This window comes from Fusarium pseudograminearum, chromosome 3 (genome assembly GCF_000303195.2).
Source record: "Fusarium pseudograminearum CS3096 chromosome 3, whole genome shotgun sequence".
Taxonomy (NCBI): domain Eukaryota; kingdom Fungi; phylum Ascomycota; class Sordariomycetes; order Hypocreales; family Nectriaceae; genus Fusarium; species Fusarium pseudograminearum.
In genome coordinates this window covers 7043672-7058723 of record NC_031953.1, presented here as the reverse complement: position 1 = coordinate 7058723, position 15052 = coordinate 7043672, and the positions used below count along the sequence as shown (strand labels likewise).

Below are 15052 nucleotides of genomic sequence, written 5' to 3'. Positions count from 1 at the left end.
CCCCGGGAACCCTGAATAGGACACTTACCTTTACTAGACAAACAGTAATTGACAGAACTTGGGAGGTTGAGATAGTGCTGCAGTAAATGGACAAGTGCGCTGATTCCACCGTCGCGCAAGACGTGAACGGATCAATTCCCATTGAGCAACCTAGCGAATCCTCCTGACAAGCCTTCCTATTAAGTAATAACTATCACGCTGACCAGTTGATTTCCTGGGGTTTGCAGGATGTGCCCCCACAGTCGAATCTCCATGGTTACAATGTTGCTGGCCTGAAACATTATTCTTGAATCTATTACTATGCTATACTACCTTGAGAATTCATTTACCCAACGAACAATCTCAATGACAGTCTACTTGTGTATATCACTTGTCTACATGAGTCATTGCTGATGGTTTCCAGACTATTATTCCTCTTGACATAATGACATCCCTGATCCTCTGCTATAGCCAGGGTGTACAGGCCACAGACTAATGTATATGGAACATAATCTCATACAGTAACGCACAGTGACTTGGGACAAATTTTAAGTAACAAAAAACCGATCTACATCTCAGCCCCAATGAGGAATCGACTCATAGCGGTCCAAATCCGACGATTAGGGAATCTCGTGCGACTATTTCCAGCTTTGGCAGCACTTTTGTTTGCATTCTTGCCTCCCAGATTTCGTGATTGGGGGAATACTGGGACACTCTCTCCGCAAGAGCATCCAGATCTGGGCACGCGACCAAGAGGTCATCAATCTCATCTGCCAATGGGCGATAGGCCAGTCTAAAGTGTAAAGACCTAAGATGCCTCGCCATTTTGCAACTCTTGAGTATCGCTGATCCCAACTTGGCGGTCCCCAAGTCTAGTAATTGTAAGCGGGACGAGTGCGCTGTGATCATGTTTGCCAGCGCTGTATTCATTTCGTCACCTGCAATGTCATCCCTGTCGCAGTCGATATATCCCAGCGCTATTTCTTCCAATGGTGCTTTGCTCTGAGCAATGGCGTCGATATCGAGGATAAGGCATGCGCTTGCCATGCCGGTGTCCAAGAACCTTAGCGCAGTCATGGAAGGCATGATCTCGGCTAGCCAGTCAGAGTTCTCCTCCATGTTTGAAAGCTTCAACATTTGGAGTGTCGAGCACCACATCTTGCAAGCTCGCTCAAGATCGCTTGATTCCACGAGTGTATAATCCAATACTAGTTCTTGGAGATGAGGGCACTGAACAGCAAGTGATGAAAGTGGACTTTCGCCCGCAGGGTTGTTCTCTCGACCAATTGTCAAGGATGTCAGATTTGACGAGAGGACCGGTAACATGAGCTGTATAAGCCAGTCACTGAACTCGCCAATAGCCAGTCTGGTCAAATTGTGGCCTGTCTCTTTGAAGTCAGGATAGGCTAGAGGTGCGCTGCGTTTGCCTTGTCCGTCCAAATCATCATCATCAAAGGCTTTAGGATCAGGATAAACTTCACAAGCTCTGGTCCTGTATCGTAAGCTCTTAAGCTGTGGGCATGCAGCCAGCAAGGAGCCCATGGAGATTATGTACGATTTTGACAGGTAATAAATGTCGTGTACACTGTCTCCCTTCTCCATGAGTACATCGTTGACGTTGAGGCATGAAGACGCCATGTCTCTGAGCAGCTCCATGTTGGTCGCGTCGCTGGGGCATACGAGCTCGAGGGACTTGACGTATTTCGCACGAGTAGGCTCAATTTTCAAACTGTAGAGGAACATCCACTGCTGTTGGACGTTCCTGATACCACGAGGATGTGCATAGAGAAACCTCTCGGCCATGATCATGAGTAACTTGCACGAAGACGAGAGTGCAGCCAATGTGTGTTGTCTATAGCGATTGTCGAATTCGTTGACATGACCGACAATAAGCTGATAAATCTCTGCTGGTAACCATATTCGCGTCTCGTGGGAAGGCTCCAGTAGAAATGTATGATCTCTCACACCGCGTTTAACTGAAACTAAACTGGACACGTGTCGTTTACCACTCTCACAAGAGTGCACCTCACGGAAGTCTTCATCATATTCGGATGGAAGAACTCCTGAAATGCTGTATAGCGATTCGGCCACTTGAGCGACCATCGCTGTGGCGGCTTGAGCTCGGCGTTGGGCATTCTCATCATCCGGCTTTTTGATTGCAACGGTTCGTGCCAATTGGGCGAGCTTGGCTATTCTTGGCTTGACTTGGGCGGTGCCCAGTTCAAACCTTGAGCAGCTCTCAGTAGACCGTGAGGCTGAGTCCGTTTCTCCAACTTCCATTATTGTGGTGGGCAGAGGTTTGAGTTGCCTCGTCAAACATTGACTCCACATCGTACCTGGACAGCGGACTGGGACATGCTGTTAGCATGTCACGTGATGTAATCTATTCCAATTCCGTGCAGCACTGATCACAAGGTTGTCTTCACCTGTGTTTTGTTAATGAAATGACCTTCAAAGCATGCCATCCACAACAGCGAATTAAATTGTGTGTATCATTCATCTGCTAACTGTAGAGATAAATTAAAACGATTATCATGTCCTAATTATAAAGCATAATATGACACTGCTCGCGCGCAAAAGTGATTATGATGATGAGTTGGCCAGTTCATCACCAGCTGTAGGTTAGGTGACAGGACCAAGCAGTCAGCCACAGGGTCATTCACGATGGCATTGATGGGTTATCAAATTCTAGATTTTTTTCTGAACTGTTTCTCTAGTGATTCGAATGGACGGGACGTCATTGGCATCGTTTCCAACTTCTATTCACTCCATCCATTTTCTATGTCCCAAGCTCAGGTCTGGAAGATACCACCATTACTTCACGTCCGCTACCCTTTGTGATCAATGATTTAGTGGTAACGCAGATTAACGGATCAATTTTCATCTCAATCACTGCCGAGTCTAATCCCCGGACTGTCAAAAACGCGCCTCACTGTCTAACGCCACAGGCTAAACAGCATCCCTGTCATCCATCATCTCGGTGTCCGTGGACACCGGCAAAGTTTGGCCAAGCTCCTGTACGTCATGCCGCTAAAAGCCACTCCAGTCTGTCAGCGCCCGCTCAGTCAGCTCTGTATCGACTACGCCAAGGTGTACTTTAGCCCAGCGACGTTAGTGAGGTGCAATCAGTCCGGGATGCGGACAGTCCGTACAACCGTAGTGATCCACTTTCTCGGTCCCCCGATGCCGTACTTCTTGATCAAGAATGGAATATCCTTGTCTTGGTAAACGCTGCTACCGGCAACTGGAGGGCGCGGAGATCCGGAGAGGCGTAGCTCTTGATCTTATTCACTTGTTAAATAACTTTCATCTGCTGAAAGACTGTTGTTCTGATATGCCAAGTTTGACTCTGAAATATCAACACCTATTTCTCATCCATCCCACGCCTCTTGTCCCAAAACATAAAAGACTTGGAGGAACGAATCAATTATTTGTTAGAGTATCAACAAACTCACCATGACACAACACAGGGAACACCAACCTTCCAGTTCCTCAACGACTCTTCAAGACACACACAACACCGACAACACTTCGGACCACGACTACGATGCCGAAATCCACCAACTAGCTCGAAGAATAACAAGTCAATCCGCGACATCTGGCCACGCTCCTCTATTCCCCCTTGGCGAAAACACCTCCCTCGATCCCGAAAGCCCTCACTTCAATCCCAAGAAATGGGCCAAAGCGTTTCTCAAGACACGCACCGCTGCCGCAGACGGAAACACCCCCCGAACAGCAGGCATCGCCTTCAAGAACCTCGATGCCTTTGGTTTCGGCCAAGCGACAGACTTCCAAAATACTTTGGTCAACATCTTTCTCAACGCTACTAGCGTTGTGAGAAAGATTGGCGGGTACAAGGGTCAGCGCATCGACATTCTACGAAACCTCGATGGTCTTGTTGAGGCGGGTGAGATGCTTTGCGTCTTGGGTCCTCCTGGCTCTGGATGCTCTACTCTTCTTCGAAGTATCTCGGGCGAAACACACGGCTTCCATCTCGGCGACGACACAGTCCTCAACTACCAGGGTATCCGACCGGAGCAGATGAAGAAGGCCTACCGAGGTGAAGCCATCTACACTGCTGAAGTCGATCACCACTTCCCCCATCTGACCGTCGGCGACACCCTCTACTTCGCCGCTCGTTGTCGCTGCCCACCAACAGACAAGCTTCCCCACGGTGTCACTGCACAAGAGTATGCTGAGCATTTGCGCGATGTCATCATGGCCATGTTCGGTATCTCACATACCAAGAACACAAGGGTTGGCAACGACTTTGTGCGCGGTGTCAGCGGCGGTGAACGCAAGAGAGTCACAATCGCAGAGGCAGCTCTTGGTTATTCACCTCTGCAGTGCTGGGACAACAGTACCCGAGGCCTTGATAGCGCCAATGCCATTGAGTTCTGTCGAGTCCTCCGCACGCAAGCTGATGTCCTCGGCATTTCGTCTTGCGTCGCTATCTATCAAGCGCCGCAAAGCGCTTACGATCTTTTCGACAAGGTAGTTGTTCTGTATGAGGGTCGTCAGATCTTCTTTGGAAGAACAGGCGATGCGCAGGCCTATTTCGAGAACCTGGGCTTTGTTTGTCCCGAGCAACAGACCACCGCCGACTTTTTGACATCAATGACCAACCCTGGCGAGAGAATCGTTCGTCCTGGCGCCAATCCTCCACGTACCTCTGACGAATTCGCTCTCGCATGGAAGAACAGCCAGGATCGATCCAGATTAATTGACGAGATCGACTACTACATTGAACAGCACCCATTCGACGGACCAGATCTCCAACGATTCTCCGAATCACGAAGACTCGACCAAGCACGCGTTCAACGAGAGAAGTCGCCCTTCAACCTCTCCTTCTGGCAACAGTACACCATCAATCTCTGGAGAAGCGTCAAAATGCTTCTCGGCGACCCAAGCATCACCCTCACCATGCTCATCACCAACATCTTTCAAGCTCTGATCGTGTCCAGCATTTTCTACAATTTGCCACACAACACAACCAGTTTCTTCCGCCGTACAACCCTCCTCTTCTTCATCGTCGTCATGAATGCTTTCAGCAGCGTTCTCGAGATCATGACTCTTTACGGGAAGAGAAAGGTTGTGGAGAAGCAGTCTCGCTATGCATTCTACCATCCTAGTGCTGAGTCACTAGCAGCTATGGTCACTGATCTTCCTTACAAGGTGACCAACGCGATTCTGATGAATACCACGTTATACTTCATGTGTAACTTGCGTCGCGAGCCTGGTCCCTACTTCGCCTTTTTGCTCTTTTCGTTCGCGCTCGCGATGTGCATGTCGATGATGTTTCGCTTCATTGGCTCCGCGACCAAGTCCATCTCTCAAGCATTGGCGCCGGCGTGTGTTATCTTGCTCGGTTTGGTCTTGTACTCTGGGTACTCTATCCCAACAGAATACATGCATGGATGGCTTGCCTGGATCCGATGGATCAACCCCGTCTTCTATGGTCTCGAGAGCGTGTTCTTGGTTGAGTTTCATGGTCAAGAGTACTCGTGTTCCAGCTTTGTTCCCAGCGGCGCTGGTTATGAGAACTTGAGCTCTGGTGAACAAGTTTGCAACATCGCTGGGTCTGTTCCCGGACAATCCTTTGTCAGAGGTGAAGATTACCTGCGCACTTCATTTGGCTTTGTGAACAGCCATCGATGGAGGAACTTTGGTATTCTCATCGTGTGGGCTCTTTTCTACATGGCCCTCCACCTTTTGACAACCGAGTACGTGGCTTCTGAGCGCTCCAAGGGTGAAGTCCTGGTCTTCCTTCGTGAGTCGATGCACAAGGTCTCCGGCAAACGTGCCACCGATGAGGAGTCAGGTTCCAGTCTGCCCGTCGGAAAACAAGAGGCTGCTGGCAACTCGAGCGAGAAGGTCGAGGTTGAAAGACAAACATCTGTCTTCCACTGGAATGATGTCTGCTATGATATCAAGATCAAGGGCGAGGAGCGCAGGATTTTGGATCACGTCGATGGTTGGGTTAAGCCCGGTACATTGACTGCCCTCATGGTATGTTTCTTTGTTTTACTCTTTTCCACTCAGATCGCTAACTTGTTCTCAGGGTGTTTCGGGTGCCGGCAAAACCACCCTCCTCGATGTCCTTGCTAGCCGTGTCACGATGGGCGTCGTTTCTGGTGAGATGCTTGTCAACGGTCACCAGCGCGACTCTTCCTTCCAACGGAAGACCGGATACGTCACCCAACAGGACTTGCACCAAGCCAGCTCGACGGTACGAGAAGCTCTACGATTCAGCGCTATCCTTCGACAACCAGCCAAGTACAGCAAGCAAGAACGTATTGACTACGTTGACACTGTCATTTCGCTTCTTGGAATGGATGCTTACGCCGATGCCATCATCGGTGTTCCCGGCGAAGGACTCAACGTTGAACAACGCAAGAGACTCACCATCGGAGTGGAACTTGTCGCCCGACCCCAACTTCTTCTCTTCCTCGACGAACCCACCTCCGGTCTTGACAGTCAAACTTCATGGTCTATTTGTGATCTGATGGAGACATTGACCAAGAGCGGCCAGGCCATCTTGTGTACCATTCACCAACCCTCCGCTATGCTGTTCCAACGATTCGACAGACTTCTTCTACTTGCCAAGGGAGGTAAGACCGTCTACTTCGGCGAGGTCGGCCAAAATTCGCAGATCTTGATGGACTACTTCACCCGCAACGGAGGACCGTCTTTGCCGCCCAAGGCCAACCCTGCTGAACACATGCTTCACGTCATCGGAGCTGCTCCAGGTGCCCAGACCGACGTCGATTGGCCTGCTATTTGGAGGAAGTCTCCCGAGTATGAGTCTGTGCAGAGAGAGCTTCAATCACTCAAGTCTGAGAGTTCGTCGGGCCAGACACAAGTTTCAGCTGGTGATGACTCTGAGTACAAGGAGTTTGCGTCTTCATACACAACTCAACTATGGGAGGTGACCAAGCGGCTTTTCCAGGGGTACTGGAGGAATCCCCAGTACATGTACTCCAAGGTCCTTCTTTCTGTCGGCGCTGTAAGTCACTGTCTCTGCTTCACATACCTTGAATCACACTAACATTTCTGCAGGCTCTTTTCATCGGACTTTCTGTCATGGACAGCAGTAACACCATTCGTGGACTCCAGAACCAGATGTTCGGCGTCTTCCTCTTCTTGACCATCTTCTCTCAGGTAGCTGAGCAGATGATGCCTGTCTTTGTGGAGCAGCGAATGTTGTTCGAAGCTCGCGAGCGCCCTTCCAAGACATACTCATGGCAGTCTTTCATGTTTGCCAACATCACTGTTGAGGCTGCCTGGAACTCAGTAAGTTCTCCTGACTCTTGACCATTGTCCATGTTCTTTGCTAACATCTTGCAGTTCATCGGTGTCTTTTCCTTTATCGTCTGGTACTACCCCATCGGCCTCTACCGCAACGCCGAGTGGACGAACCAGGTCGACTCACGCGGAATCACCATCTTTCTCCACGTCTGGATGTTCTTCCTCCTCACCTCCACGTTCACGCACATGATCATCGCCGGCCTTCCCGATTCTGACACTGCAGCGGGTATCCTCAACCTGATCTTCATCATGATGTTCGCCTTTTGCGGTGTCCTCGCTGGTCCGAATGTGCTTCCTCGCTTCTGGATCTTCATGTACCGCGTCAACCCATTCACCTACGTGGTGGAAGGCTTCCTCGGTACAACACTCGCGAACGCACCCGTCACTTGTGCTGCGAATGAGATTCTGGACTTTAAGCCCACCAACGGATCGACTTGCAGCGAGTTTCTCTCTGCTTACATCACTGATCATGGCGGGTACCTTCACGGTGGAAGTGGGAGCAGCACTACCGAGTGTCACTATTGTCCCATGGCCAACACCAACTCTTTCCTCAAGTTGATCAACATCAACTTCGACAACCGCTGGAGAGACTTTGGACTTCTTTGGGCTTATGTATTGTTCAACTGTGCGGCTGCTGTTGCTATTTACTGGTTGGTTCGGGTTCCTAAGAAGAGCAAGAGCAAGAAGGCGTAGACGGGTTTGGACATTATGTATTCAATCTTTCATCGTTGTGTTTTATTTCTCGTACATTTTTTATTTGTTGCCATTTAGATATTCTTAGATATAGATACATAGAATTAATGTCTTGCTGTTTTCACATCAGTTGTTGATCTTTTGTGACGTACTGTTATGAACACCTCTTTTCTTAAATTAGAGGGATGACTCGCCTGCCAATACATAGAGGTGAATGTATAGCGAAGTTCAGGTACTTTCCCAACATGTATGTGCACATTAAATCTCCGAACAAAATCCTGTCTACAATATGACAGGTCCCTTCTCCTCTAGTCATACTGATCATCATTCCTAAAATGCAATGGCAATCCAAACTCGGTAAAATGTTCTCTCTACGCCTACAAGTTCTGCTCCGTATTATTATCCAACATCATGAAAATCTCTTGGTTCTGCTCAAACCAATTCCCCAGCTCCATACTATGAGTAAAACCCCCATACTCCGTCAAATTCCCATTGTCCCCCATCGGAATATTGCCAAAACCTGTACCACTACCGTGCTGCGACCCATCGTGAAAACTCTGCATACCCGTCGGCATGCCCATGTGCCCTGGAAGAGGGACACCAGCCTCAACAAAAAGCATCTCGAAAGGTGTGTCGGGTATTCTACCTGAGGCATGGATTGTCGTGTTACTTTCCCTAGAGCCTACGTATTTGCATGCGACATCGTACATGAGCTTGAATAAGCGAAGCTGTTTTCTGTAGACGTCGGGAAGTTCTGTGGTGATGTGGGCTGTTTCGACTACAGCTGCTAGGCTCTCTAGGTGGACTGGATCACATGTCTCGATGGCATGGCAGAAGAGTACGATGAACGGTATCAGTGGTACCGCCATGAACGCCCTGTGATTTGATTAGTCTCCGACCTTTTATCCACACAAGACTATGTTCTCCTACCAGTGCACGTAATGCTCAAGCATGCCTGATTCGGCATGGCGCAAAATAGACAAGCATATTCTATGCTCATCAAGTGCCTGTTTTGCCACATCAAAACACTCATCACAGAATGCAGAAGATGTTGTGGGCTTGGGTTTGATGGCCCGATAAACAAGGCAAAGCATTGACAGGAATGCTATCTTGTCAGCTCGTTGGAATAGATCGGTGATTGTATCACCAACACCCAGGCGAGACATCTCGATGAACCGGTCCTTGAATTGTTAGTATTGCAACATTACTTTGCCTTCATGTCTACGTACCTCTGCTGCATTCCTACCATGGTAGAGCTTCTTCAGATCTGCTGCAAGATCTCTCGCCCGAGACTCCCTTTCATCAACTGGTAGCATCAAAGCTCTAGGGCTGTACAAATCATCATATACTCTGCCTTGTAGATCACAGAAGTCCGTCCATTTGGACAGGATGGGTGGTAGGCCGTCGCTTCCAGATGTCTCCAATGCTTCAAAGTTCAGTGTGATTTCCCCAACTCGTATCAGAGACGGTCTACTGAGGCGCATCGAAAGCATCTTGTCCAGCATGTGGATCCAACACACTATTTTACCTCTGCGCTGTTTTTCTTCTCGCGTCTCTGGCTTTGAAAGGGTTTCGCGAATGAGGCCGAGTCTCTGACACATTTGGGCTGAGGCGGCGAGACAGTTCCATGATAGCGATATACGGCATCGGTCAAGATAATATGTCGCCTCGGGAGATGTCAGCGGTTGACCTTTGGAGTAGGAGTTCACAGTTTTAACTTACCGCCATGTATAGAGCGAGAACATAATCGGCTGTGCATGGTAGATTGAACGGAAGGCCAGCCAATATCGTTTCGAGATTTTGTCGGCAGAGAAGTCCCTGTGTCTTGAGCTCATTCTTCAGGACCTGATCATGTTCCATCTTTTCACATTCCAGTAAAAGACGTTGTAGCCCTGCGTGGGTGATGATAAGGTCGGCAAGTGTTGGTTTGCCAAAGTAGACTGTCATGAAATATTCGACAAACTGACCGATGCTCTCAAACTCGATACACCAAAAGCATTTCAGTCTAGGGGACTCTGGAGCCTGTCAGTATATATCCATATTATTCTGTTGGTGGCTTACCTCGAAGTCTCTGTATAGCCATCATAGCTAGATGTATCGGAGGAAGTTGATAACCTCCCTGTCCCGCCGGATGAAGAGTTTGCTGGGTATCAATAAGTTGAGGGTCTACATTCCCTGCATTTCCCTTGCTCAGGATCTTCCGCAACTCATCAAGATTTTTCTCGAGTTCGTGTACTTGGCCCGGTCCTTTGTTGCTATCGACAACTTGCTGTAGCAGGTTAGTTGCAAATGTCGCTTGGGTAGTGAGCGTGACATCGTCATCCAATTCCGAGGATACATCGTCGCTATTTCTCAGTGGCTCTGACGGGGAGTTTGAGTAAGATTGCGGTGTTATATGCGAAGCCAAGGCGCTATGAGCGGCTGATGAGCCGAGAAGGGGAGAGGAGATGTTGTTAACGGCGAGGCTGATCTGATCCAGCTTTAGCGAGATGTCGTTCAATTTGGCTTCGCTAGAGTCTAGCTTAGTAGTGAAACTCTTTCTACAATGGTTTCAACTTACTAGCCATCAGACACTAAGGCACGGTGTCTCTTTGCCCTTGTCTTGAAGCCGATTGGGTAAGAACAGTGTATTTGCTTCCTTTGGCATGGACCGCAGGGATCTTCACGATCGCATTTGACCTAAAGTAGTGAGTAAGTACTTTCACCATGTCCCACCGCAACTAACCTTTCGTTGTCTGCATTGGTCACACTGGTCACTGTTAGTTTGTCTAAACTCGTGTGTCCGGGAATAAGACGGACATGGTGCAACTTACGGACAGCTTTTGTTCCGGGATCCGTCGCGTAGAGGTGGCGCTGTTGTTCTCTCCGTCGCTATCCATGTTGTCCATGTTCATGACCCATAGACAAGTACGTAGAAGTTAGTGATTAATGTCTTCAGCTCTTCAATGTCTGCATGCAGTGTTTGACCAGATATGATGATCTGGAGGGGCATGACAGGGTTTCTGACGCGCATTCCGCGCACCCCGTCTTGTCTTGGCTAAGGTGCGGCATTTCGGACACTCCGAGAGACCGCCGATTTTATTTGAGACACAATGACGAATACGACTTGCGAGATATTCGCAAATACGTGGGCCTTAGGGTATCAGAAAAACTGTCCGCCAAGAGCATAAGGTATGAAATTAGTAGTTCATCTTATGCCGCTTAGGTTATTTATTTCTGTACCTTAAGAATCAGGGAGTCAACTTTTCTGCTACCAAGTAGGTGGGCTTCATTTGCAACAGATGCGATAGCACATCGAATGAACTAAGTCTTGTCGCGTCGTCGATCAGAAAACAACGCGTCGTGAATTTGACCTATCACGCGTCAAATGAGTGCTCGATATTTATTACGATTCAATACTATCCGCTACAATTTGTTCTCTTTCCCAACCTTGTCCATAATCTTCGTATCATTCAGATACCAAGTCAACGACTCCAACTCCTCCGTCACGTACTTCTCCGCCAACGTCCACCCATTTCCAAACCAGCCAAACTCATTATCATCGCAGTACTTGTACTCAAAATCCTCCCAGCGAGGATTACTCATTGTGCGAACGCAGTGAAGACTACTTCCAGGCCACAAAGCTGTTATACGACCTCTCTTTTGCTCCTCACGAGACGCGCCCTGTTCGTACGTCTTGTACCAAGAATTGCACTCTTCTGCAAACACAGTTTGTTTGAAGAATTCGTCGCAGTAGTTGGTAAAGGCTTGGACCATGTTGCGCTTGGGTTCGATTCGAACGATGTTGTCGAACGCCATGCGTGCTAGGATCTTGCCGATGTAGAAATTTGTCTTTTCGATGACAAGGAGCAGACTGCCCGCTCCGGGCATCGAATTGGGACCCATTGACTGGAAGAAGTTGGGAAATCCATCTGTGCAGACACTCAGGTATGTTTCTGGGCGCTTTTGAAAGCGTTCTCGTAGGTTCACACCGTCCACACCATAAATGGGGAAACTTCTGCTGGCGGGAGAGGTCTGGAAACCAGTCGCACAAACGATAGCGTCAACAGGGTGATGCTCTCCATCTGTAGTGTAAACACCAGTCGCATCGATTTTAGAGATACCGCAGGTGATAGTGTTCACCTTGGGGGACGCCAAAGCCTCAAGGTATCCTGGCCCAGGCGACATACGCTTGCAGTAAGGCGAAAACTCGGGTAACAAATGATCGTAGATTTCCGGCTTGTCTTTGAGTCTCTGCATCATCGAGTCTTGAGCCAGTTGGCGAAGGTTGGTCTGTTCCTTGGATCCACGGAAGAGCACTCCAAAGTTCTTGTTGATGTTGTACTCGATGGCTCGTCTGTATGCAAGGTATGATTCGCGGTCTGTCTCCCATTTCTTCACTTCATTGGCAGTGTAGTTGAAGTTGCCGCCTGCTTGTTGGATTCTCTGCCGTGTCTCTGGATCTCCGAAAAGTCCCACGATCCAAGAGCGGCCGCGGACGTAGTGGTCCATGTGCTTGACATCGGGCAATAGCGCAGGCACAATTTGAAGACCACTGCTGCCGGATCCAATGACGGCGACAGATTTGTCCTATTTATAGCGTTAGCAGAGACACCATGGATATGAACTATTACTCGCCTTCAAGTCGATTTGAGGATCCCAGTTGGCACTATGCAGAAGATGGCCCTTGAATGACTCAATACCCTCTATCTCTGGCCACTTCCACTCATTGAGAACACCTTCTCCTGTAACAAGAACGTCGGCAGAGTCTTGGTACTCCTCGCCTGTGGTCAAGTTCTTGAGCTGCACATACCACTTGTTGGTCGTTTCACTCCACCGTGCACCAATGCACTTTTGTTGGAAGCGCATGTGCTTCCTAATGTCGTATTTCGTGGCAACATCTTTCCAATATTGGAGGATCTCGGGCGCTGATGCGAAGAAGGAACTCCATCTTGGTGAGGACTCGTAGGTCAACTGGTAAGCGTGCGCTGGAACATCTGCGACTTTGTTAGCGAAGGGGGCGTTATTGAAAGGAGTAGCAACTCACCACATGCGCAGCCAGGGTATCTAAACAAGTCACATCGTCAGCATTTCCTATCAAGCATCGGCAAAATGACTTACCTATTCTCAAACCATGTTCCACCGAGGTCGGGGTTTTTCTCGTAGATGACCAGATCTACATCTGGCACTTGCTTGCGGAACTCGATGGCACCACAGATACCCGAAATGCCACCGCCAATGTAGATGACCTTAAGAGGCCTAGCCTGGTCCATGCATCGTTGAGATGGCAATGGCTTGGTCTTTTCCTGTGGTGTGGTTTGCGTAGGCGAATGTATCTCAGTGGTACTGACGCTTGGAGTTTTGGAAGCGTAAGATGAATTGACAGTAGTCATGCTGTTTGATAGAAAGTTTGGCATATTGCCGACGTTGATGCCACCAGTGTGAGGCATAGTGGACAAGAGGGTGATTGTAAGTAAACTTGTTGAGAGGAATATTCACAAGTGCAACGAAATGCAGCAAACGCTTATATAGAAGTTTGAATGATCTGATAGTGCTACTGCAGACCTAACACTTTATCTTCCTAATTGGGTACACGTTATCACGCGAGTAAGTCTTTATCATTGAGGCCATTCCGGACCGACCGTCTCTCCACATCGATACCACGCCTCTTGGCCATAGACATCGAATGCACATACCATACCCCGCGTTTGTAGTTGCATTTCAATTTCCCTAGTTCAAAGTCCAGACAGATAATCGCGGTTAAGGCTACCGGTAGTGGGCGGTTGTTGATACCGACGGTAGTTTATTGGTCTGTCCCCGCAATTAATCGGCATCGCTAACCGTAGCTCACTCGTTATCGTTGTGATATGCAAGTTCGGTATCAACGGCACAGACTAGATATCCACATGACTGTAGCGACCTATAAATCGTTGAGATAAAGGGACCATGTTGTGATATCTTGACGATACTCTCATTAGTTCAAACTTGTTACAGCTCAGACCTTTTGCCTCACCTTTGTTCCACCGACACAGTTGTATAACACGACAACAAGCTATTATTGTTCCTTTGTTCAACATGACAACACTACCAGAGCCCATTCTCTACACTATCAAGCCAACGAAATTAGTACCCAACTCCCCAAAACCATTACTTCTTTACAAGAACGCGTTTGTGAAAGATGGCAAAGTCGACCGCACTGCTGCCTTTGACACCTTCAAAGCAAACAACTGGGACGTACAATGGGTCGTGAGGTACGGCCGACACCAACGAGCCCACTATCACTCTCAAACTCACGAGGTCATGGTTGTCGTCTCAGGTCCGGGCCGAATCCGCTGGGGCGTCGCAGACCTAAGCGATAACTGGGAGGAGCACACCTACGGCCAAGCCTACGAAGACGGTGGTCTAGAAGTTGAAGTCGAGGTTGGAGATCTTTTTGTCATTCCCGCGGGTATTTCGCACAAATCGTATGATCCGAATGCCACTGAAGCGTCGTTTGGCTGCTTGACTGGAGATGCTCGCGCGATTGCAAGCGACGACGCGAGGATTACTGTAGCAGAGGTGCCCATAGAAGGATTTTGTATGATGGGAGCTTACCCAAAAGGATTCTCCTGGACATGGGATGAAGGCGGTGATAGTGCAGATGACTTTGAGGCTGTTTGGCGGGTTGAGAATGCTGCTGCTGATCCATACACTGGTCAGAACGGAGGCATTAACAAATATTGGAAGAATCAACAGGGTGGATTCAAGAGTTTGATCTAAGCTTTTATATACAACGTCACAAATAATCTGTCTACTCAATGCAAACTGGCAATTCTACTGATGCTCAATGGATATAAAGAGTGTGCTAGCCGTTCCAAAATTACTCAAGGGTATTGCGATTTTTAAAGTCTAATAATGACTTTTTCTTGCTTTGAAGCTTCAAATCATAAAATGAAGAAAGAAAAGTAGGGGCCAAAGTGTTCCAAAAGTACATCATCTAGATAAACCAAGACATCAAAAAGCAAAAGAAAGGGTCTGGCCGGGGATTGAACCCGGGACCTCTCGCAAGCTATGCTATAGGGTTTTCCCTAAGCGAGAATCATACCACTAGACC

The 15052-nt window shown here is 48.5% G+C and overlaps 5 protein-coding genes across 5 annotated transcripts; 2 read left to right on the top strand and 3 right to left on the bottom strand.

Moving 5' to 3' along the window:
- Positions 1–576: 576 nt before the first annotated feature.
- Positions 577–2259, bottom strand: FPSE_05679 (uncharacterized protein; the record flags this gene model as incomplete). The annotated part of the gene is made up of 1 exon (XM_009258797.1): positions 577–2259. The coding sequence occupies one exon, from the start codon at positions 2257–2259 to the stop codon at positions 577–579; it is 1683 nt and encodes a 560-aa protein (XP_009257072.1).
- A 1176-nt stretch (positions 2260–3435) lies between these two features.
- FPSE_05678 (uncharacterized protein) lies at positions 3436–7980 on the top strand (the record flags this gene model as incomplete). The annotated part of the gene is made up of 4 exons (XM_009258796.1): positions 3436–5988; positions 6041–6985; positions 7039–7272; positions 7327–7980. The coding sequence occupies 4 exons, from the start codon at positions 3436–3438 to the stop codon at positions 7978–7980; spliced, it is 4386 nt and encodes a 1461-aa protein (XP_009257071.1).
- A 377-nt stretch (positions 7981–8357) lies between these two features.
- On the bottom strand, positions 8358–10859 carry FPSE_05677 (uncharacterized protein; the record flags this gene model as incomplete). The annotated part of the gene is made up of 8 exons (XM_009258795.1): positions 8358–8856; positions 8911–9161; positions 9210–9647; positions 9703–9995; positions 10042–10490; positions 10541–10659; positions 10706–10729; positions 10794–10859. 8 exons carry the CDS (start codon positions 10857–10859, stop codon positions 8358–8360), a joined length of 2139 nt encoding a protein of 712 aa, XP_009257070.1.
- Positions 10860–11385: 526 nt separating this feature from the next.
- Positions 11386–13409, bottom strand: FPSE_05676 (uncharacterized protein; the record flags this gene model as incomplete). Its single annotated transcript, XM_009258794.1, has 4 exons — positions 11386–12549; positions 12697–12956; positions 13007–13026; positions 13081–13409. The coding sequence occupies 4 exons, from the start codon at positions 13407–13409 to the stop codon at positions 11386–11388; spliced, it is 1773 nt and encodes a 590-aa protein (XP_009257069.1).
- Positions 13410–14034: 625 nt separating this feature from the next.
- FPSE_05675 (uncharacterized protein) lies at positions 14035–14718 on the top strand (the record flags this gene model as incomplete). Its single annotated transcript, XM_009258793.1, has 1 exon — positions 14035–14718. The coding sequence occupies one exon, from the start codon at positions 14035–14037 to the stop codon at positions 14716–14718; it is 684 nt and encodes a 227-aa protein (XP_009257068.1).
- Between the last annotated feature and the right edge of the window lie 334 nt (positions 14719–15052).